Consider the following 25803-nt stretch of genomic DNA (forward strand, 5'->3'; position numbering starts at 1 on the left):
TTCTAAATCATAAACTGCACTGAAACTAAAAGTGCCACTCATGGCTTTCTTCAGCAGGTGGATTGTAGTCAGTTTCACTTGGACATAGTTCAGTTGTTGTGGTAGATCACTAATAAGCCGTCTCAGTTTCAATAAAGCCAACTACATTCATCGAGGAAGATCACAGGGAAAAATTCACAAAAAAAGTTCCATAAAATTCCATTGAAATATCTAATTTGCATTTATATATATCTAGTATAAATTAGAAAACACTGTAGAGATGACATGAAATAAAGGGATAAAGAGATAAAGAAGGATGACTTGCAATAAACACACACAGTTAGACTGAGTCAGAAATTCAGAGTTTTTTTTATTTCAACTGCTTCTTTGTTGAAAAAAACTTGAAACTGAATGAATGATGAATGGTTTGTGTATTGTGTGTATTTGCCATGGACAGACAAACATTACTCATTGAACATATTCTATTTTCCTTTTGTGTCAAGTAGATGAAATATTTTTTTCTCCAACCCCACTTCTATCAGATGACTACGAGAACACAGCCCTGTTTCCTCCACCCAGCAACCACATCAGAGACATCCCGCTGGGCTCTGCTGACCCCATCTGGCAAAATTCAGGAGTGCAGGACAGTCCCGTAGCTGCAGTGGTGCCATTGTGTGGGGGGGGCTTCTCAAGCAGCGGCAGTCAGTCCAGCATCAGTGAACAAGGACCTGGACTAATCCCACATCAGGAACGCAGACATGACAGGCAACACATGAAACACTTTGGAGAGTTGATGAGTTCCTGCAGGCAGGAAAAGATGCACAATGAAAGCACCACAACACTGGAATGTTTCATCAAACCCACTGAGCCCTCATTCAACCAGGAGAGGAACTATCTGCATGCTATGGAGGTGAGTGTATTACTGGGTTGGATGAGGAACTGGCCACCACAGTGAGCAGTAATAGGTTTGTGCTGGACCTGTCAATCAAGCAGATCAATGTTGTATTATGTATAGCCATCATTTCTATCAGTAATTCTTCTTACTCAGATAATAGAGGGCAACATGGAGGGTTTGGTTGGTTTCCAGTCTTTATGCTAAGCTAGGCTAATTGCCCCCCAGCTGTACTTAACACAAAGACAGACAGATATCAATGTTCTCTTCTTAATCTCAGACAGAAAGAAAATAAGCACAATTCCCAGAATGTTGGACTGTTCACTTGTGAATTTATATAGTGTGTGCCGATGAACATTCTGATTTATAGATGAAGGAAGCTCTGAATTCTTTAAAGCTTCATACCTTTACTGTCAGGTGACCCAGCGTTTCTTTGACACGGTGTCCACCCAGTTGGAGCGCTGGTACGAGAGGAAGCTTGTGGAGGTGGAGCAGCAGATCGAGCTCAGGGCCCAGCAGGACAGGAAGGAGCTGATGCAACGGATCAGCACGCTGGAGGAGGAGCTTCAGAGGCTGAACACCAATGAGAATGCAGACATCTGACGCACCCGGACAGTCACCAACACAGAAAGGAGAATAATTTAAGTTTTTTCAGTTTGATTGAATATTTATCCATTCAGTACTCAATAAACTAATCTAAACCAGATGCTTCCTTCTTATTAGTCAATTATTTTGTGTAAAATGGGCTCGTTTTTAGACAATATTGATTGTTCATACATATATGGAGTATATAAATATATAGATGTTCAACAGATTGTTAAATTGAGGGGCAAGATTATTGAAAGTTGTTGGAATATGGGTCCAAAGAAGCTAAATACCCATGGTCAGAATTATGGGAAATTTGTGAGATTATACCCTGTTAAGGTGTTGTGAACCTGTGGTTAACTTGCTGTCAACCTGTTGCTCAGGTGGAGCAGCCAGAAGCCTGGTGCAGGAGGTTGCAGGTATAGACAGGTGTGCATAGTTTAACACAAGATGGAATGGCCAAAATGCCAAACTTGTGGCTTTAGTTCACAAACTAATGGGCGATGTCATGATGGGTTACCACTTGGTTGACCACAATATTATGCTGCATTCCGGACTGCTTTGAGGTCAATATTTCCCAAACTCCTACTATAAAAAGTACTATGGAACGCCATGCAAAGAACCATCAAACAACAATTTCTATTAATGGGTGGGGAGAGAAAAAGAGAAGCACAGGATTTTTTTTGTGATTAAATGTTAACCCGATTATTTTAAAAAGACAACTATAGACAGCACAACAAACAAATGATAGATACATCCATGTTGTGGCCCAATTTTTTTTTCCAATGATCCATTATAGTACGGAAGCCCTAAACGGACATGGAATCATACATTTTATTTCCTCTGTTTTCCCGTGATAACAATTTAATTTTAGTTGTTATCTCGTGATAAGGAACCTTTGTTTTCCCGAGATAACAGGATAAATAACTCGTTATCTGGAGATAAGTCTATATATAGCCGATCTTTACAGGAACTGTTGCATTCAGTGTAGCATAATAATGCATCCACAAACTTTATTTCTATAGATCAATAATTAAAATAGCTTTACTAGCTCATGGGATCATGGGATCATTTTGGCTCGAGAGTATGAATATCATTAATTAATAATTAACTAAAATGAAATAATAGGGGCTGCATTCCATTCTTCTGCCATAATAACCTATTCATGCAGCCCTCAAACTCAGTAAGACACTATATATCAACCACATCATTTCATCAGGTTCAGGGGGTAGGCTAATTGCTGTCTTCTTTTTTTTTTTTACCTTGAATCATTTAGTGATCTCAAATGAATTATCCTGTTATCTCGGGAAAACAAAGGAAATATAATGTATGATTCCATGTCCGTATAGGGCTTCCGTATTATGGTGACACTCTCCATTCATTCATGAAACAGTTAATATACACAATAACAGGTAATATTGTAGAGGTTAGTATGAGGTTGTAGCTAATCCCATATTATCTAATGTTCAGTCTCCTCAATGCTGATCCATATTCAGGCAGTTTGCATTCCAAACATCAGAAACATTACATAATTGGATTACATATGGTATGTAAATACAAATGAAAGAAAGAAACTAAGACACAAAAAATCTGTTTAATTTAATTGACAGCAAATTAAATTTTTTCCACAAAACAGTTTTTCAGCTGCTCATTTACAGTAACTCACCTTCTTCCCTCAATTTGTTGTCGCGTTCATCTACAACACAGTGACCTCTGCTGGTCACTCTAGATTACACTGCTTGGATAAGCCCTCATATAAGTAATGATGCTGTAATTGTAAATGGACAGTGTTTATATGAGACATTTGTAGTCTAAACAACAACTCAAAGTGCTTTAGACTGAAAGGCGGCGATTCACCCATTCAGACAAACATTCATACAGCATTTCAACATATGACACATAATTTACACACTGACGGTGCAGCCAACAACAAGACGTGTATTTATGTAGCCTATGTATGCATGTATTTATTATTTATTTTATTTGTCTTCTGATGTTACCCTGGTAGATTCTGTGTTTTATAGATTTGTTTCCACTCTCTTGGGTTTTATTTTACTTTTTATGCATTAAATCCTTTTCTGCCCACTGCCTCACTACCTGTCCCAAATGAGAAATAAAAAGAAGAATCAGGCTAAACCTTGAATCTGCTTAACGACCTTTGTTGCATGTCATATCCCTTCTCTACCAGACTTCTCAGACATTTTCATTTTTTCTCTCTTAATTGTTTGCTGTCAAATAAATACCAGATACTGTATTATTTGTAAATTTCAATTATGGGATGCATTAATCTGTGTAAGCAGTATTTCATTGTTATAGTTGTTGGGATGGAGCTTGTTGAATGGAGATGAGACGCAATAATTCTGTACTGTGAGGAAGTTGAATGCATCATTTGCTAAGCGTATTGTTAATTGTGTATGTAAAATCCAAATTTGCATAGTCGGAACGAGCTGTTAAATAAATACATTTAGTACAGTAACAAGTAATTCCATGCATGAACTGGTGTAAAATGGAAATACTAAAGTAAAAGGTCCTTAAATGTACATAGTTACATTACATTAGTTTCTTGATAAGTTGGATTTAATGAATTAATTGAAAGTCCTCATAAGGATATCAAGCTCAACACGTGGATGAGTTTAGGCCTAGTGTCAAACAACAACAGAAGGATTGGACAACGTCCTGCCCTCACAGCTCAGTCCGTCGGGCAGAGCAGTCAGTGGTTGTGTAACCTAATGATCCTGGTATGACATCTGGCATTTGGCCTCAGTGACCACGGCAGAAGCTTCTGAAGGGAAAATCAAATCAATGCTACATTGACTCTGTCAGAGCGCGATGGAAACCTAATTAAAGGCCCTCCAGGCACAGCTGGTCATTTTATGCAGCCAAGCACCAAGGCTGTAAAATTAAGCCAGTAATATGTACTATTGCTTTACTCTGAACGCCGAGGGAGGGGGCATGCAGGCCTCCCTGAGCAGCATAGTGTCAGCATTCCATATGCTAAAAACTCATGCCAATGTCATGTCACTGTTATTAGCATACAGCAGTGTATTCTGGTCTAAATTACCTTGCATATTCGGTACACTATAAACAACTGAACTGATGTGTTTGCTATAAAAAGTATAAAATACAATGATAGGACAGTGTGGTGTGGAAGTGTTGACATTGACTGATGGTTAATGTTAACTATTTCTGGTCCACCTGCATTAACCATAGTTCCATTTATAAATTGTAAGTGGTAACCAAAGCTGGATAATGAGCTTACATGTAAGTAAAAAGCAAGTCACAACGTTGTGTCTGCTATTATGATTGTATAATGATCATTGAAGCTGTCCTTAGTGGAGTTAATGAACTTCCTTCGATGACTGGGCAGCTTCATTGAGTCTTGTTGCTGCCGGGATGTTGCCATGGTTAGAGACCAAAACTAAAACCCAAACCTCACCGGCAAACCTTGCTAAACTGCAGAGAACTAGCAGACGGATAAACTGTTAACTGTCAAGAAATAGATCCAACATATGACTTACCCTGGAACCACATACTATGGTTTTATTTCTTTTTGAGTAAAGATTAAACAAACAAGACAGCTTGTCACCAGAACAAAGTGTAGGCTGTATGTTTGAAGTTGGCCAGGCTCAGCCAGACTTCCAAGCCTTTATGCTGAGTTTGGCTTACCATGACCTGGTTAGTACGAGATACATAATACACAGATATGAAATTGATATCAATCTCAGTCTCTGAGAAAAGTGAAGAAGTTTACTAATGTTGAACCTTAAGGGAATATAGAAACAGAAAAAGACATTACTGTCATTATGTGGTTCCTTTTTAACAATACAATCCAGATGTTATTCCCATACCCATCACAATGGGTATCACAATTCATTTGGCAATGTTTCTTTTTTCACTATTGAGTAATTGTTCACATGTGGCATTGTCCCTGTACAGACCTTGTTGGATTGAATGTACACAGAAGGGATGCCAGGCAGTCATGCATTGATAAACCCAAAGTACCCATTATATATGCTTTGTGCAAGAAGGCAGGTAGGAAATGATCCGTTAAACCACATTATCCACATTCTAGTGGTTAATTTAAATGTAAAGGCCTCTCTGCTGGCTCTAACATCTTTATGTTGACGGCACCAGGAGCAGGTCCTACGTGAAAAACCAGCCATAAACAAATATCAAATCACTCTGTCAGAGAGGGAGATATTGATGGCACTGGTTAGAGTTGGTACTGCTGGCACGGGAGAGGGGAGGGGGATGGGGGGCATTGTCCCGTCGGGAGGCAATCGATACTCACATCCTGTGAACCCTGCATGTTACACGGTAGAGCACTCATACACACAGGCAGCACCAGCACACACACATACACAGAGAAACAACGACAGACAAGAGAAAAGGAATGTGGACCGGAGTTTGGTACCAGCGCAAGAGGAACTCCAAAACAGCTTCATGGGGTAGCCATACAGACTCTGTCCGCTCCTAGACACATGATGCAGGGCATCAAGAGGCAAAGAGGGAACCCATACCAGTGATATGTAAGTGCTACTGAAATGGTTTATTTATTGTTCTGACATGCACCCTTAATTGTGCAACACATGCGTCCAGGAATAACTCATGCACAATAGTTTTCTCAAAGGGGCAAAATAGTAATTGTAAATGTAATTTGTTATTGTCATTGTAAAAAGAAAGCAAATTGTTCTAAGTGAATTTCTAAAATTATCATTAAACCAGACTACACCTGTTGTATATCATATAGAATAGAAATAGATGTAATGCTTCACAGCTCAGATTAATTTGCTCATCAAAAATTGGATTCTGGTCACACTAATGACATTTTTGGAAATACCAGAATGACCACACACTAACTCAAGTGATATGCTTGCTTCATCATTTTTGGCTTTGAAAACGATCAACTGGTTCGAAAAAAAACTGACAATAAAAATATTGGAGTTAAGTCGTATTCTTTTGAACTAAGTGTAGACTGAGGTGATGATGTTGGATGGCTTCTTGAGCTAAAGGATTGATTGAATATAGCCTGGAGTTTAATGGCACTGACACTTTGTTGTAATAAAGTTGCAACAAAATGCCACACCACATCTGTTTGGTCTGGACGAGGCTCATTTCTACATTGTCATGATGGACAATCATGTTTTTCTGTCAGACAACAACATGATCTCACCTGAATGATATGAATAAGTCATGTAAAATATATATCTACAACGTAGACTATTAATGTTTGTTATGTTTGAAAGCATGTAACTGAAGAGATTCACAGCGTAAAGTTTTTAAAGACACAAATAAATCATCCTACTGCTAGAAATACTTACAGTACTACAGACCACCAATAGGTGCAGCCCATAACAAATACCCTCTTTTCTCTGAGTAAGCTTTGCTATAGACTATCGTGGTCAGCTGTAGTAGAAAATGACTGAGCATAGTTAGAAAATAGACCTATTTATTATTTTAGATTTTCCGATTTCTCTTCTTCAATAGGAACTAGTGGGATTGAGAAAGCCATACCCAGATCTCTTCAAGATCTTGGAACTGCGACATCACCCAAAATACGGGATCAAACACCAGCAGCATGATGTCAGCGAGATTGTAAACAATGATCCAGGTCAGGGAAATTTATTTGGAGCAGAAAATGCAAACATTCAACCAAAACTCTCTATTGAAAAAATCCACAACAGTTTACAACCCAAATGTCTGGTTCAATGTCCCGTTCAGAATTTATGCACATTTACTTTCCCTCTGCCATTATTAATGAGGTTACTGCTGCACCTACTTTCAATTTTATCTCCAGAAGAAGCATTAGCCAATCTGGCTAAACTGTTTTCAACCTGTCTGATTATCTGTCTTTCTAGCCTTTTTGGATTCATTGTTAGTTATGTTGCCACATTACACTCACTAAACCACTTTCACAAGTGCAATGTTATCATAACCTGTACAACTGATGGCCAGTGCTACAAAAATAAAACCCAAGTTGTAATGAACATAATCCTTAAAAAGGCTTTCTGGATCTAAAGCAGTGGATGTTGTCATGGATGGATTACTGAACAGGCCTATGGGGCAAAGATCCAGTTATCAGATCCTCTGCATGAAGGGAGTTACTATTTCTTGTTTGAAAGTCAAAACGATCAAGTAAAAAAGGAACCAAATGACCATAAAGAGACAAGATGATCATAGACAGACATCAAACAATGAGAAACAATATCATAATCATTCCATGCATGCTGTGTCTTCACAGTTTTAAGAAATGTGGCAGTGAAGTGGTGAGAAGCTGACCATGGGTGACTGGAACCTGTTGGGCAGCATCCTAGAAGAGGTCCACATTCATTCCACCATCGTGGGCAAGATATGGCTCACCATACTCTTCATCTTCCGCATGCTGATCCTGGGGGCTGCTGCTGAGGATGTATGGGATGACGAGCAGTCCGAGTTTGTTTGCAACACTGACCAGCCAGGCTGCAAGGCAGTCTGCTACGACCGTGCCTTCCCCATCTCCCTTATTCGCTTCTGGGTCCTGCAGGTCATCTTTGTGTCTGCGCCCTCACTGGTCTACATGGGCCATGCCCTCTACTGCATCAGATCACTGGAGAAGGAACGCCACCGCAGACGAGTTCAGTTGAAGGAGGAGCTGGATGAAGCTGAGTTGGCGTTGGATGACCATAAGCGCATGGAGAGGGAGCTGAGAAGGTTAGACGAGCAGAGGAAGGTGAAGAAGGCTCCTCTCAGAGGATCTCTGTTGAGAACCTACATCATCCATATCCTTACACGCTCTGTGGTGGAGGTCTGCTTCATCCTGGGCCAGTATCTACTCTATGGTGTCCAATTGGAGCCACTGTATAGGTGTGAGAGGCTGCCTTGCCCCAACAGTGTAGACTGTTACATCTCCCGGCCCACAGAGAAGACCATTTTCATGGTCTTCATGATCGGCATTGCTGGTGTGTCACTTTTCCTCAACATTCTGGAAATATCTCACCTGGGCATCAGGAAAATCAAACAGGCACTGTATGGAGATAGATACATTGAAGATGACAGTTTGATTTACAAGTCCAAAAAGAAGACATCCTTACCACACCTTTGTGTAATGAGCAATTTATCACCTCACAATGGGCCTTTGACTCAGACGTTCAAAGTGATTCCAGAGGTGGATATGAAGCCTCCTCATTACAGCACGGGGCTCAAAGCCAACCAGGATGCACAAAGAAATAACAGCTTGGCTCATCTGGGACACAGTCAGACCATCTATATCTGCCCCCAACCTAGGATGCCACCCAGATATGGCCAGATCTGTGCAATGCAAGCCCCCCAAACCCATGAACGTCCAGAGGGCCACACAGCCATGGTGGACCACCATTCTCCCTGGGCTTCAGCTGTATCCAATGCAGAGGGAAGTGCAACAAGCCATCTTGCGGACATCCAGGAGGGAGAAACCCCTCACCCAGGCCATTTGGAGGGTCTGCTGTCTGGTAGCACCTTCAGACCCAGCACTATCAGAGACCTTAATGAGGAGGAGCGTAGGGAATCATTGAGGAGTGAGGTCCTGATCCCCAACCCCAGAAAGACCAGCTTCATGATCAGACCACCCTCTGAGAGTTTGTCCTCCATCAGTGACTCCATGAGCTCTTCCTTACATACTTCAGAGGAGTCGGATGAATTAGGCTCCCTACAGGGAGACATGCCCATGATGCCACCTGCTGGAGGCCGGAGAATGTCAATGGCAAGTAAAGACAAAATATTATTTTGTGTTATAAATGTTATAAAGTCATACGTTTTCCTGTTTATTTAGACAAAGCCCAGAAGTGACAGACTGGCAGCCAGTGTAGATTTAGTGTTCTCTGTGGAAGTACTGAGAAGAAGTCAAACTGCTCTGAAGGTATTTGAGATAATGGCCTTCAGATCTGACAAGAGGTCAGATAAAAGCTTTATTATTTATTAAAAAAGGAAAAACAGCAACAAAAATAAAGAGGAGGAAATGTGCAATATAAAGAAAGAGCATTGAGGTGATGTCACAGAACAGAAGTTGTTTCTAATATTTTTTGTGTAAGTTAGTTAATCATATTTTTATCATAACCAAAATAAAATATGTAAAATGCAAAACTGATCGAAGCTTATTACAAAGATAAACATATTTTATAAAATACTAATTTGATCGAAAAAAAAAAGAAAAAAAAAGATATACATATTTTATATTTGCAAATTTAGGATGCGTGTGATATTAAATTAAAAAGTTTTAAAAATACATTGAATTCCATAATATTGTACATAAGATTGTATATATTTTACAGTTAATAACTAAATCGCACTCTCACGATTACTAATTCATTCTCAAATTGTTGTGCAAAGGAATTACCAGAAGAAAAAAAACTTAATTTGGCATATGACAAGATTTCAATATTTTGATGACTTTGTGTCACCTGTAGGAGCAAAACCAGCACAACAGACTCTTGTCGTTTTAAGGGAGTAATTTTCAACAGTTCAACAATAGTTCAACAATAAACACATTCCTGTTCCAACTAGTCACAGGAAGTATAAAGTCATTTTAAATAAAAGTCAGTTTGTTTTTTTACGAGTTAAATACTTTTAATGAGAAGCTACATAATTGAGTACCAACCTCATGGCCCATCAGTTGTTGTCTGATGACGATTTTAGCATTCTACGTAGGGTATTATTCCTAAAAGAAATCTCATTGGCATCATTTTTTCCCAGGAATGTTGCGACAGACACACAACTAATGTTCTTAATATTGCAGATATGTAAATAATGCAGTATTTTCATGAGCGCCACTTAAGCTCAGCCACTTGGTGTCACTTCATTTTGCGATTAACAGTGACTTAACAAATATTTGTAAAAATTAGAACTTTTCAAATTGTCACCTTAAGGGATGTCAAAGACAACTGTTGAGATATGGAAATAAGAATGTTTCTCTCAAACAATATTGCCTTCATCACCCCAAACACAATGTTAATGTTATGTTATGAAATGCATTGATCTGTAATGTCTGTATTGTTCTTCATGTTACCAGCCAACTCTCTAACCCTAACCCATTTAAAATTTTGTTTTGTATATACAAAAACATTGTATTGCTACCTCACATATAACCTTGCATAACTAGGCATAATTAATTGTTTGGCAGAATAATTTAAAGTTTTGCAGATCATGTTCTTCCTCCATAAAAAAATCAGGGTCTAAAGGGTTTAAATATCATTGTTTATAGTGTTCCCCGATGTGAAAGTGTGCCTTTATGTGTATTTGTGTACATAAAGTGCACAGATGTAGTAATGGCTTCATGTATAAATATTGAAAGATGTGCTTGCTTTTCGTGGATTGCAGGTATACAATGAGTGTTTTATGCCTTCTTGTTTTTCTCAGAGTATGTTTCTGGATATCTCCTCTATCATGAAGAAGTGAAGAGATGAGGCTAACATCATGTCCATATGAGCTGTGTTCCACAGCCCAGCTGGTTCACAAACAGAGGGGAAACTGTATCAGTGATCCAGCCATCAACATTGATCCACCAATCAAGTCACATGGGGCCAAAACAGTCAGAACAGCCACGACGAGACAGCCAAAGCCAAGTATTTGATATTTGGATGGGAAGCACCTTAAAATGCCTGCATGTGGTTACTAAAAGGACAGAATGGAGTCTTTAAAAAAAGAAAATGTAGACATCATTCCATGTGTTGGCTGAATTTCTAGGTTGTGCAGAAACAACACTAGATTATGGAGCATCTCATCAGAGGATCTGTCTGCTTCTGTAACATGGACCTAAAGTACATTTTCTTAAAGTGAAAGACTTGATTAGAATGTGTGTATAGTCTGTATAGTCATTTATATACAGCAATTTCAAGAGAAACTTTATATTATATTCCGATTAAATGCTTCTTAACAAAACAGCATCTTTTCAGCAGAGATTTCATCAGAATCAACACAGCGACACCCAAACATAGACTTCTCATGCTTTTTGTTTTATTTCTCAACAAAAATTGCCTGGACATATTGTGTTTTTTTTTTTTCTTTAAAACCTTCATATCAAATAAACAAAACGTGACATGTTGCACAATATTTACAAAGAAAATCTAAACAAAACAGGTCATTTGAACATTCAAAGATAAAAAATAGGAAATCAAAAATGCTGAATCTGCAAATAACAGTCATGTTCCATGTACTCAAAAAAAAGGAAATGTGAGAAATGGCTCACCAAAATCTACAAATACAATGATCACTGTAAAAAGTTAGAAACACATCACAGAAACTTTCTACATGTCTATCATACAGTCCATAAAAAGAGGTATGCTGAATCATCCAGGTAGATAAGTGTTAAGAGTCTGTTCAACAGAGGTTTAAAAAAAACCTAACTCACAATCTGAGACTCTTTCTGTAAACAGATTGGATTAAATAAGTACTGCCATCATGTTGTCATTGCAAAGCTGAAGGCATTTGATTCCAAAACACTAACATCCACAAGGGACAATTCGCCCCTGATAACCAGAATTAAAGTAGTAACTGCTGGGCCTAGATTAGCGCTGCATTCAGAGATGTTGGAAAGTTGGAAACTCAAATATCCTATTAAAAAAAAATCATCTTTTGCTCTTTGACTGACCAGTCAACTAGGTCAGTCTCGAGTTTGTGGACATGACTGTTCTGATGTCAGATTTATACGGCAGCATATAGAGTTAGACAGTGTGGTTCTCAATCGAGTCTACAGGATTTTCCTCTGATCAGCTTCAACATGGAGAAAGCAGCAGCTGCTACTTTATGGCACAAACCATACACATGATTTCCAAAATGCAATGCATACCAGTGTTTTTTGGCAGTACCTACATTACTGCTGCTGACCATTGTGCAAACTGTAAGCTTTTGAACGTCAGCCAGGCAGATGTGTCTTCATTTCTCTCAGTACAGTCTGCTGCTACTCAACGGGCAGAGTGATCCTCATGACAGCTTTTACTGCTGTCAGAGTTTTGTTTTCGTGGTGGAGTTGCAAGTGAAGATAGTTCCGAAAATTCTGCTCAGCGTTGCCACGCAACAATAATGAGCCTCTGCAAACATTTCAAACATGTGAAGAATAACCTGACTCAAGCAAACCTTTTAATCTCCAGTTAATTTTGGTCCCGTACGGGAAAGGAAATGATTCAGAGATCTAGAGGGAACTTTCAAGACTGATTAGTAAAAATAAAGCATTAATGGAATTTGAAATCGATTTTTATGGAATAATTCTGAACATTAATATCAGATTTATAATTTAACACTGAATTCAACTCTTTCCCAAACTCATGACATTGTGAACAGGATTATGACGAGTGATCATTCCTCAAAGTTTAACATCTTTGGTCTAATCTTGTTCCATATATGAGGAATATTGTGCTTCTCAGAGTTGAAAGAAAAAAAAATGCAGAGCAACCAACTTCAGTAAATATCATTTTTTCCACATCTCTGATGTGCAGCGCACCATTAAAATACAGCAGGTGTTTCGTTCGCATCGTAGCATGAAGAGAAAAGTGAGGGAACATGTTGTCCTGGTAAACTTAAAAAGTCAGGCACAGAATAAGTTCATGGAATTTATGTTCTACACATGAAAAAAACTGTTGCAAAAAATGAAAACACATTAGCAAATGCATGTTTAGCTATCACATTGTCACCAATGTTCACATTTTTTGCACAGTTTTGTGTAGAAAGGATTAAAAGTTGATCCATATGCCTCATACAGATCTTTACTCAAGTGTAACTTCTTGTGGTATTTAACTTAACTATAGAAATGCCTCTGATTCATTACAACAAATACATGTTTATGTTTGAAACAAATCTCTTCCAAGAGGACACTTAACCTAGAATTTGGCTTCTATATGGAGACCCACAGTGGGCAACATTAAAGAAAGAAATAAAATGTTGTGAAACAAATAAAATAATAAAAAGATATGTACAAAACTTATAATGTAGCCATGAAACTGTAAAATAAAACAATACATTAAAATACATTTAAAGCTTATCTGTTATTTTATATCCGAACAACAATTCATCATTGATATTTGATTCACCTCAAAAATCTTTTTATTTCACACAATGTTTAAAAAAACTCTAATTGTCTCACAGTTTCATGGTTATATTATGTTTTGAGAGATCATATATTATTATCTATGTGATTCATAACATTGTTTAATTTAATACTGAACACTTTGAGTCTCCATATTTCCAGAGGGTGTGATATACTTGTTACAAAAAGAACCTTTATGAATAGTTTCGTTTCTACTGAACAAAGTAGAAAGTAAACAAAATCATTTGTTCAGTTAGTGGATAGTTTGGCCTCTGTAACTTCTAAGGCAAGAATTTGTAGCTGCACTTGTCAGATTCATTTTATTCTTTCAAAGTCTGAAACACTTGTAACACATGTATATAAAAAAGAGCTTTAACAGCTTGTCTACTCAAATTAATTCTCAGATCTTGATTATTTCTATACAAAACAAGAAGAACAGGCAAGACACAAAATTGTAAACACGCTCGCTCCCCTTTAAGTTCAAATATTACAACTTAAGTACATGTGACTTGTAAATTAGGACTTGTTTTTTTCATGAAATAGTCAACGATAACAAACTACAACCATCAATAAATCCATTCTAAGAAAGGGTAGCGACCTACATTTTACATCTATGCAATTTCCTCTACCACCCCCACCCATGTCCCACCCCAAACACCCACCCCACCAAACACGTACAAATAAATAAAGTTCACATTAAGAAATGAACGTCTATGAAAATTATGTTCTTCGGTGTACTTGTACTTCAGTACATTCTAATAAGATTATCATTGGCTGTAATTGGCTTGTTGATGTAATGATTGTGATCAGTAAATTTTTCTTTCATGGTCAATTTGTCTTTATGTACTCAAAATGAATAGTTGGACATTTACAAAATCACACAGGGGAAATAGCAGCTCTTGATTTTCAGGTTCAGTTCCTAAAAATCAACTTGCATGAAATATTGTCAGCTGCGGTTTAAAATTGCGGTTTGACCTTCCTGTGTTAAAAGCCACTCCACCCTGACCCTGATGGGAGAAAGAAGCCCAAACACATTGAGTATTCAAATGCTGTCGACATGCTCCAATGTGCAGATGACAGTGAAGCAACAAAACAGACGGCAGTAGCACTCACCCCTGCCACGTGCATCACCATCGACTTTTCAACAGCAGATGAATTTGGCATCTCCCTGAATCAATAATTCGCCAGTGTGTTTGTTTGGAGCTTTGAACTTCATACCATACACTATGAGGAATACTGATTGGTCAGTAGGGACATTTTGTGTTTTTGCGTTTGAACAGATATACTGTACCAAATACTTTTAGTCGGGGGTTTTGTCTTATCTATAACACTAGAACATTGTAGCTAAATACATGATTGCCATAAGTACAAACATAAATTCTTGCTACTTTTAAGAGAATAAATAAATAGGTTGAAAAAAGCACTTATAAATTATTTAAACAGTTATTTAAACAGTTATTTAAACGACCAAACCAGTATGTTTCAGATTTAAAAGGGATCATTTATACTTCACATTTTTACTGTCCATTTACCAAAGCATGCCATGGTGCTGCAGATGTTTTAAGGCAGCTGTTGCTTTCCATTCATTTATATTTGTATATGTGGCTTCAGAAAGTATTCAGACACCCTCACATTTTGCACACTTTATTGTGCAGAAATTGCCATTTTTGCCCACATTACTCTTGATAAAATGATTAATAATAATAATTAATAAAAAACTGAAATTTCTATTCATTAAGTGGCTAAACCGATATTCAAATGTCTATACAAGCTTTGCAAACCTAGTTCTGGACAGTCTTCAATACTAATCTTCTGAAGTTTGAGTTTGAGTGACCATTGCGCTCTTGGTCTCCTCCCTGAGTAAGGTCCTTCTTGTGTTATTCAGTTTGGCTAAACAACCGACTATGGAGAGTCCTACTTGTTCCAAACTTCTTCCATTTAAAATGATTGAGGCCACTCTGCTCCTGGGAACACACAAATCTTTAGGAATGTTTTAGATACATCAATCGCTACTTTAGTATTATTTCAGAAATGTCCGTTAAAGTTGCAAAAAACTTCCAAAAACACATTTTTACTTTGTCATAATGTGATATTGGGTAGACAAAAATGGCAATCATCCATTCAAAATGAAAAGACAATAAAGTTTGAAAAAAATGAAAAGGTCTGATTGAAATCCATCTCTTATTTCACACATTATTTCTGGTGTTCCTATACACTAACTTTAAAATAAAAAACAAGTAACCAATCATGAATATCATGTAACTTTGACAACAACTAGAGCAAAATGCATGTTGATTTTCATGGAAAGTGAAATGAATGAAATCAACTTAGAACCAGGGCAGAATGCTTTGGAAAATGGTCAGCAAAAATGTATATCAGCACTGGCGTGGCCCTTCATTTGGACATGTTTGATCAGTGCTAGGCGTAACCTCTTGGAGGTGCTGGGCAGTGCTTATGTTTTGCAATGTTCTATCTCTTAGCACAGATATGAAACAAGGCAGACAAGTTATGTGTAGAAATGTCCATCTGAGTACGAGAAAAAGTAAAAGTGAAGTGTCTTAAATGAAACGTTGCATAATGAGATTTTTTTTTTCTTCAAATACACACCTTTGGTAACATTTTACTTTAAAGTCCTGTGTCACTACTGCGTCACTTGAGATGTTAAAAGCTCCAGTGTGTAGGATTCATGGGGATCTATCGGCAAAAAGGAAATTTGTGTTTTCATTAGCGTAAGATCACCTGAAACTAAGAAATATTGGGTTTTATTACCTTAAAAATTAGCCCTTTATATCCGCATCAGGAGCAGGTCCTCTTTCACAGAGGCTGCCATGTTTCACTGCCATGTGTCTACAGTGGCCCAGAAAGGACAAACCAAACTCTGACACTAGAGAGGGACTTATGTGTTTTTGTGATACCTGAAGGCCACAGTAGTTTCCCCATATGCACTTGGGGGTTAGGGAGAGGTACTCAGTTGGTTGTAATATGCAGCCGCACTGCTGGACACCAGTAAATCCTTCACACTGAAGCTTTATGTCGTATCACAAAAAGCAAGCTGTTTGATGTTGAACCATTTGTTGAATATTTTAAAGGATTAGACCAACATTTTAGAAAATATATTTAGTTTTCTCTCTTTAAGTGAGGTGAGAAGATGGGCATGGTAAGCCTAGTTTTGCATAAAAACAGAGGGAACAGATAGTCTGACTATGCCACCAAAGGTGAAAAGTTATGTCTACCATCAGCTCTCAAGTTGACATAATAACATAGTACTAGACAACTAGACAAAAAAGATGCATACAAATTGTGGTTTCGGTAGGAGATAATTATCAGAATTCTTTCTTGGTGAGCTAAAGTCATGTGCCATGTTAACATAATATTCTTCAGTTTATAATTATAAGCAGCACAGTTTCAACAAAACATCTAGTCAGTGATATCAGGAAATTAGGTCTGTACATTTCCCTCTTGATGAAAAGAGCAAAAGTTGTGTCAACACACCAGAGGCAAGATAGTTACTAAGTTAGTCTACTATAAATACAATCCAATAATACAACTGCAAGAGAATAAACCTCGTTTTTTCCCCTAGCATCAGTAATTTTTACACATTAGGTTTTTCCTTATCCAGCAATTCAATAACTCCCAATATCCTGGACACCAAAATCAACCCAATCAGAATAGTGACGCTGCACCGGTGACCATTACCCAGAAGAATCAGCCATTATCTACTGCCCTGCATTCCACTTACTTATAGGGAGGAGTGGGCCTCCTTTCTGGAAATGGAGAAATCTCCAAATACTTCTCCAACACTCCTACGGGCAACAGGTGAGGTGATAATTGAAGGGAAAGTTGTTTCATAACGAACAGATAACTATGCAAACACACCTGGAACAAACTGCAAACTGTCAGATTTCCTATTCCAGTAGCTGAGATATAAAAACACCATAAATCAAAACGAGAGTAAAGAATTCAGCAGGGAATTAGACACAGTATCGTCAAGACATAACATCCTCTCCAAAGGTTTTACAGCAGTCACAACTCCAGAACTATCCATATCTTATTCCTCGATAACATTATATAATGTATAATATTATATCGACAGGAATATCAAAAGCTCAAGCAGACATTTAGATTCTCGACTTTATAAACAAAATTACCTTGCCTTGCCCTTATTGTTAGGCATATTTCTTTCCCTTTGGCAAGAACCGGACAAGTTTTTTCCCCCTGCCTGCAGTTGTTATGCTAATCTAGCCTGACCATGTTCTGGCTCCAGCTCTGTACTGTACCCAACACACAGGCATGAAGCTGGTATCATCTTCTCATTTCACTGTCAGAAAAGAAGCTAAAAGGCATATCCACCCAATATGTTGACCCATTCCTTCCTTAAGCAGACATGTTGAGGTCAAATGTGAATTATTTACTGCTAATTATTTATCGCAAATCAATCATATGCACCAACAATAATGATCAAGATTAGACAGGACTCATAAAGTAAAGTGCATGTACATGTTGACAGGGACATTAGTGAACATTCTGTGGAATTCCTGAGTTTAACCTCCCGTGATGCACGTGAGAACTGGGGAAGCTGACGGGAAGAAAGAGTCGAGATGATAGAGAGAGGAGGAGGAGAGAGAAAGCTCCCAGTGCTTCTGTTTTATACCAGTCCAAAAATATCTGTTGAACAGTATTGCTGATAGCGCTTGTGTCATCCATTTAAAAAAAAAAAAAAAAAAGAAAAAAAAAAAATACTTCAAATATCAAGGTAAAGACAAGACAAGTGTGTCATAGACGAAAACGTTTTGTCACCAGACTCTAAGTACAATCCCTTCTTTTCTGGTCCTCTGTCGTACATTTCTCAGTCATTTCCTGACAGAAATCCACCGTTACAGTGGGGCTACGTATTTCCTCAGTGGATCCATGCTCCAGTGGACAATCTGTGTTCTCCTGCCCCAAACCTGACACCTCTACCCTGTACTGCCTATCCTCCCCCCCATGATGGAGACCCACATCCGACAGACACACTGCCTTGTTGTGTTGTGACGCAGGCGACCTGGGCTGGGATACGACATCTTCGGGAGAAGGCGACGGTGGCATGGCTGTCAGGTCGATGCTGGCGGAGACGGTAGGCGGCTGACTGCCCTGCACCTCCCTGCACACTTGCTGGGAGAGGAAGGAGAGGTTCTGCCACAGCTCCGACATACAAACCTTCAGCTGGTTGCGCTCGCTCAGCAGCTTGTCCTTTTCACTCACCTAAGGTTAATAAGACAAACTATGATCAGGTCAGCAGAGAGGAAACACAGTACGCTCCACAGTAAGCACTTTATCAAGAAGAACTTGACTCTTTTCACCATAAAAACAACTAATCCAAAGCCAAATACAGTCTATGTATGCTCATATTCAGACCCACATTAACACTGTGCATGTGAGGCTCCTGCATTGACGCAGTAAAATCCCTTTCCATTTAAACTCTGCAGTGATTTAGTTACTGAAAGGCTTCAAACTCATAAATCTCAATACCTGGATTTATGGCATTTATTTCACATCAGTGGTACCTGAGGCAACAGACCCCCATAAATATATCCCTTTACATAGCTTCAATACAGAGCGGTTTTCAGTCTAACCCTACTCTTAAAATGTAACAAGCAAAATGTGGGGGGTGATGTAGTGTAGTATGTAGTTTAGAGTCTGTCTGTTTCCTCCTTCCAAGTAATGTTCACTATTAGTCCTTATTCTTAACGGTTGTTCGTTGTAGGAATTTTAATCCAAACATTAATCGTTATCTTACCCTCACAAATAGATGTTTACCATAGCAATGGTAGATAATGGTTGTATCAGTCATTTGTCTTGTAAAAAAATATTTTACATTGCTTAGTTTGGAGGTATACCTCCACTTTAAATGATGTTTCCAATGTATAGTTATCAGTTTAAAGGTTTTGCCCATTGTTTGCTTTTTGCTGTGATCTGGAAATATGATAACACCACAACTCCAGTGAAGTAAGAAACACAAGCCAATGATTTGTACCAGTTTAGCCACATTATTTAAACTGTCCACAGTTGAATTGTCTGTGATATTGTGATGACTCATTTCAGAGAACTGTGTGTTCATGACTATGCTAAGTACAATAGAACAACACACTTTGTCATCATCTTATCAAAACATATACTGCTATCACATACAGGAAGGATAAGTAAACTGGAATGATCCTTTAACCCCACCACAGTTTGCACATCCTGATAGTTGCAGACAGCTGACAGAGATGTAAATATAGGGAAAGCCCACAATACCCTATTTGGTGACTTTTCCCAGTGATGGGCAAGATTTGATAGCATTTAGCTGTTCCTAAATAATGGGATAGAGGAACAGAAACCTTCCAATATGGCCACCAGATGATGCGTTCGCCTAAAAGGTTTTAACCTGTTAAATTACTTTCAGTTCATATACAAGTAGGTTGCAGCTTTGTTGTATTGGAATGATGTGTGTGAGTGTGTGTGTGTGTATGTGAGTGTGCTTATCTAATGTGTGTTTGTTATACGATCGCACCAGTTTACGGATCTCGCCCTCCAAGTTCTGGATGCAGTCCAGCTTCCTCTTGCGACAGCGCTGGGCGGCGATGCGGTTCTTGCTGCGGCGGCGAATGTCGTGGATGAATTCCAGCTGCTCTGAGCTCAGCTTGTGCATCTTGACCAGGATCTGGAAGTCATTGCGTGGCAGATTGGTGATCTGGTCCACAGGGAAGGGCAGCTTCACCTGAAAGGACGACATATTTTAATGTAAATCAAAATCAGTTATGTCATGCTGAAGACATCACCTAGTGGTCAAATTTTGCACAGAGCCTGAGAGAACCATGGGAACTATGGGAACTATGGGAACCATGGGAACCATGGGAACCATGGGAACCATAGGAACCTATATTCCATATTAATCAGTACTGATTGTTGCCAAGATATGCAACACTGCCTGTGTTGACTGCAACCTATAGCACTTTGAATCCAATTTAAAACTGCAGGCAAAGGCTGAATCATGTAAATTAAGTCAAACAATGATGCCTGATTTTGCCAATTGGAATCAGTTTGTAAAATGCAAAGACAATGTTGGACTCTCTAGGCCCCTATAATCTGCCCATGTTTGCTGCATCTAACTGCAGGTGGTGTCCAGCAAAAAACATGGTCATCAATCAAATTTTATTTGTAGAGCCCATATTCACAAATCACAATTTGTCTCATAGGGCTTTAACAAGAGCATCCTCTGCCCTTAACCCTCAATAAGAGTAAGGAAAAACTACTAAAAGGGTTAGGGTTAGGGTTAAATGGGAAAAGAACGTAGAAACCTCAGAATGGCCACATGTGAGGAATCCCTCACCCAGGATGAACAGAAGTGCAATGGATCCATATCATTGCTCCTAAAATCCATTTGTGCTAATAAACTTCCTGCTGTTATCGTAACATCATTACAACTAAAAGTAAATTGTCATAATAACCAGTCTGAAATTGCTTAAAAACGGTCTGCTTACATACACATCTGTTCATCTACATGTATATTTTGTGAAATCATTTAATATTATACAGATTTATCTAGTGTCCCTGTATATAAAACTGTGTGTAAAGTAGCTACATATCCATCAGCTATAACAGTGACATGATGCTTATACATTTATGTTGCATTATTAATAATCTAATGTTGTAATTCTGATAATGTATAACTTTTGTATTGAATGGAGCATTTTACATTGCTGCATTGGTACATTTACTTAGGTAAAAAAATCTGGATACTTCTTCTATCACTGATCTTTGTTATAAAGATGCAGCAACAGCATTGTGTTGTTCAAATGCAATTCTAATTTAGTTGTTGGTTCAATAATACAGCAGTCTACAAGGTATTTATTGTTAGATTCATATTGAAAGCTCATAGTTCCATCATAAAGTTGTAATGTGTTTGATATAAATGTTTATACTTTTATATAAAAATGACTTAAATGCAGGGATTTCACTTGTAATGAACAAATGTTTTAATTGTAAGATCTGAACTTCATTATTATCTAGCGTTCAATAACAAAGGCAAAACAAATATGTTGAGCACTCCACTAGGTGTCAGTATTACGCTGCTTGTTAATTGGAGCAGCTCTTGACACAAAGGGAACACAGGACAAGCTCTTTGTTCCACAGTCCCTAGTTAATTTGGTCCCACATGTGCGAAATATAAAATAAGCATTGTGTGTGTGTTTCATGCTTGCTATTTCTTTATTGGTTTATGTGTTTGAATTTAATAACTGCTTAGGTTTTGTATTATTTTTGTTTTTCTATTTTTCTGGTTCATTCACTGATATTTTGTATTAGTTATCATGTATCTATTATTGTAGTCATTCACTGCAGAAAATGTCACATACTCTATGGCTTGCTTTGCTTTCAATGCATTACGTGTAAGAATGCAGGTATCCTTTAATTTATTTTGGACATTATAACACATTATTTCCTGTTTTATTTTGACATTTCTTATGTTGTGTGTCTGGTTGTTTTACTTCCTGCCTTTGGCAAGTTTCTCGCCTTTGTGTTTGTCTGTGGCTGTGGACTGACTGAGGAGCACCTGTGTCCAGGTGCTCCTCAGTCAGTCCTTTTTGTCGGTTCATCTGTACTGTGGTGTTCATCTGCTCCTGTAACCTGGCCCCTCTATTTACTACCTTGTTCATTGTTTGGATGAGTATTTGGATTCTGGTTTTTTGCCTGCTTGCCAGAGCTGTTCTAATTAAATACTTTTAACCGAACCTGCCTGCCTTTGTCTTACATCTGCATTTTGATTTCTGAAAATTGTAACATATAACAGTGGGCCGCTAAAGGTGAATTCTTACTTTTTTTTTATTGTTTGTTTAATCCAATAAAGCACTGATGAATGACTCAGTGTGTTGACAGTTCTTACTCTTTGTACATCAGAACAGTCTGCTGCAGCAGCTCATGCTGTTTTCTTCATTCCAGCAGTGTTCAGCACAGAGCTGCGAGTAAACAGCAATGACATAAGTGTGTGTGTGCGTGTGTGTTTGTCATAGGCTACATCTGGGGACAAATTTCAGAATATAAAAACACTTAATTGGGGATTGCTTGTCCAATCGGGGACAAAATCTGTGTCCCCAGTAGACATTCTCATGGCAAACATTTTGACATGCCACTGTGGGAAGATCACATGTGTAAATAATGATAATATGAACAATGGCTGAATTCCATTTAGATGCCTCAGTTTCGGGGCATGCTGGTTCACTGTCACACAGTCATGTCTAACTGGGACAATTGAATTGAACAGAGCCATTTTTTATATTATCTTTAACATCGGTACTTTTCCTACTATGATGTCAACATGTCTGCTGTTTATTTGGCTCAGTGCTTAAGGTTATTGTTAATAAAATGTTAGGTTGAAGCTATTTCTGGGCAATGAATATGCAAGTCCCCAAAAGTGACCTATGACTACACTGTGTGTGTGTGTGTGTGTGTGTGTTTAGGTGCAGCCTGTCCTTTACTCTATAGACATCTATTTATAGCTCAGTGACTCTCAGCTGTCACATAATAAGGTTGGAATGACAAAGTGAGTCTTGGATGGTCATAAATCCCCCAACCAATCTGTGTCTCTCTCTGGTGTTCTGGTTTCCGTTTTAACCGTGTGTACCCTGTGAGACAAACTCTACCACTAAATGAAGCTCAGCGTAAGTTCAGTCAGGGAGACTTTACCCCCATTCAATCAAATCTCAAATCTCTCACTCTCTCTGTGCTTATTGATCAGCTGATTGTGGGCGTTTCTAAATGGCCAAACAGATTCTGCCACAGTCTCTTCCAGCCAATCATGCTGTGAACCTTTAAACCCCTTCTCCTCTCTTCTGTAGTCAGCTGTCATTCAGTGACACGCATAACCCACCTCCACCCTAATCTCCTCCAGTCTTCAGCCGAATCATCATCACCTCATCCGGATCCCCGACCTCAACTGATCGTGATCGTATTAATGACCCTGTATCATGTTGGCAGCTGATTGTGGATAGTGATGAAGGATCATAATAGTGTCAGTGGATCATGACGATGGATTGTGGACTATGGTGGCATCCGATCGTGGTGGTAGCTAATCGTGGACTATTATTACAATATAAGACTGCATGATATACAATATGCTTACTCACATACTCTATCATTACTGACAATAACTCCTCAATTCATTTACTTTCCATTATGTCTACGTTCTTCTAATCAATGTTGTAAATACTCCTTTTTTGCTGATGTTCTCCGTTACACGTGGCATCTATTGCACTTCTGTCCGTCCTGGGAGACTGAGCCCTCACATGTGGCTCTCTCTGAGGTTTCTACATCTTTTGGGGAGTTTTTTCTTACTCTTGTTGAGGGTTAAGGACAGAGGATGTCGCACCTTGTAAAGCCCTCCTAGACAAATTGTGATTCCTGAATATGGCCTATACAAATAAAATTTGTTTGACTGACTGATTGAACCACCACCAGAGTCTAGACCCCGGGGAAAATCCCTCTGCTTCACCCCCATCTAATCCCAATGACATCACATAGGGGTCTCAAACTCCAAAAGACTATAACATTCACATCACTTTCTGTCACTTTCTGCCAATTTATGTCAATAAATATTGTTCAAACATTGAATCGAAGTCTCTCCTGATTTAACTGGTGTTATAACAATGACTTGTTTAAGGTGTTCACATCAACATTTGCAATGCCATAGACTCAAATTATAATTAGCAATATACCAAATGTACAATACAGAGCAGGGCATTGAGACTGTTGTTAAATATCCACCATGGTAACTCCAGGTTTATTGTGAAGTCTGAACCCACGGTGCACCCAAACACACTGAGGATTAGGGCCACATCATGTTACTCTAGATCTAAATACTGAGATCAACCCATGAGAACATAGACAACTATTACAGTAACACCACAGCATATCCCCATGGGTAAAAAGCAGAGAAAAGAGTGGAAAGATTTGTAAGCCCCAAGAATAATTATACACTAACAGCATTCACTATGTAGAATCATTCCCAGCACAGCTACTGTAACACAACCAACGCAATACTGACAACTTATCCCAGTACTTGCTGGCTCAGTGTTTTGCAGCAATTCAAGAAGGCTTGAGGCAATGATACTAAACAATACATGCTTTTTAATTCAATATTGTATTTGTATGATTTGCCTGGAGTGATTATGGGGGTTTACACTTAAAATAAACACTTAACCAATGATGTGGTTTGGTATCCCTTATTTGGAGGGTGTTCGGTTGGATTCGATGCTGGACCCCCAAAATCCCCTTTGCCACTGTTCATATGTGTAGCTTACTTATTTATATACATTTTAATTATTTAGTTGGCTGCTGTTACTTTTTTTATAATAACATGTCTGCTATTTCAGTAGGTCTGTTCAGAAACTGACACAACCTTCAGACCCAAGTCCGCAGCTATACAAGTATAAAAAGCTGTGTAATTCTGCTCAGTATACAGCACTGCAGCAACAAAATGAACATTGTGCTTCTACTTTGGGCAAGATACTGAATCCCAAATTACCCCTTCTAATACAGAATGTGCTACACATAGATGCACTGTATGAATGGGTGTGTAAATGAGTGAATGGCAAAAACTGTACTGTAAAGCGCTTTGAGTGGTCATCAAGACTAGAAAAGCGTTATATAAATACAGACCATTTGCCATTTTACTTTGAAGACAAATTGCCAAACAGGAAGAACGACTTATAAATAGGGAATATACAAAATATTTAAAAAGATACATAAACGGAATAAAAACTAATATATACAGTGTAAACAGAATATTGCGGAGTCCCTGAAGTCTCGAAAGGTGATATATTTTTCTTGTGCGCACAAGATATAATTTTTATCTCACAAGGGACTTCAGGGGCTCTGCAGAATATAAATATAGGAGGATGAATCAAATATAAAAAAATTGCACCCCGAAAATACTAATGTATCCTATCTTATTAATATTAATAATGATCATTAATAATTTCTTATTACAACGTAAATATACCTAAATAAGAAGGAAAAAAGAACAACTGGAAAATGCTATGTTTAGTGGAGAGGAGGGCCTTAAAGGCTGCCATAATGGGAGCAGGGCAGATTGGGGGTCAGGAGTAGCAGATGGTGGAGGGAACATGTACAGGACACCTTCCACCTGCCTAGAGGGCACCCTTGGGTGTGTGTGTATCCATTATTTGGGTGAGACAACTGGGTCAAGGCAACGAAGTAGGACAGACCACACAAATACATAACGTACACAGGAGTGGTCGGCCTATGATTTTGGTATTGTTACGGCCCCTCCCTTTCTGCT

The 25803-nt window shown here is 38.4% G+C and overlaps 2 protein-coding genes across 2 annotated transcripts in view; one reads left to right on the forward strand and one right to left on the reverse strand.

The window, feature by feature from the left end:
- The first annotated feature begins 7736 nt into the window (after positions 1 to 7736).
- LOC117756145 (gap junction alpha-10 protein-like) lies at positions 7737 to 10864 on the forward strand. Its single transcript, XM_034576501.1, has 2 exons — positions 7737 to 9173; positions 10826 to 10864. The coding sequence occupies exons 1-2, from the start codon at positions 7737 to 7739 to the stop codon at positions 10862 to 10864; spliced, it is 1476 nt and encodes a 491-aa protein (XP_034432392.1).
- Positions 10865 to 17889: 7025 nt separating this feature from the next.
- LOC117756144 (transcription regulator protein BACH2-like) overlaps positions 17890 to 25803 on the reverse strand; it is a 40289-nt gene continuing 32375 nt past the window's right edge. The window contains exons 4-5 of the mRNA XM_034576500.1: positions 20020 to 20226; positions 17890 to 18728 (exon numbers count right to left, since the gene is read on the reverse strand). Coding sequence (XP_034432391.1) covers positions 18291 to 18728; positions 20020 to 20226 — 645 coding nt within the window. The 3' untranslated portion in view covers positions 17890 to 18290. The remainder of the gene's footprint in view (positions 18729 to 20019; positions 20227 to 25803) is intronic.

This window comes from Hippoglossus hippoglossus, chromosome 22 (assembly GCF_009819705.1).
Source record: "Hippoglossus hippoglossus isolate fHipHip1 chromosome 22, fHipHip1.pri, whole genome shotgun sequence".
In the NCBI taxonomy this organism is placed as follows: domain Eukaryota; kingdom Metazoa; phylum Chordata; class Actinopteri; order Pleuronectiformes; family Pleuronectidae; genus Hippoglossus; species Hippoglossus hippoglossus.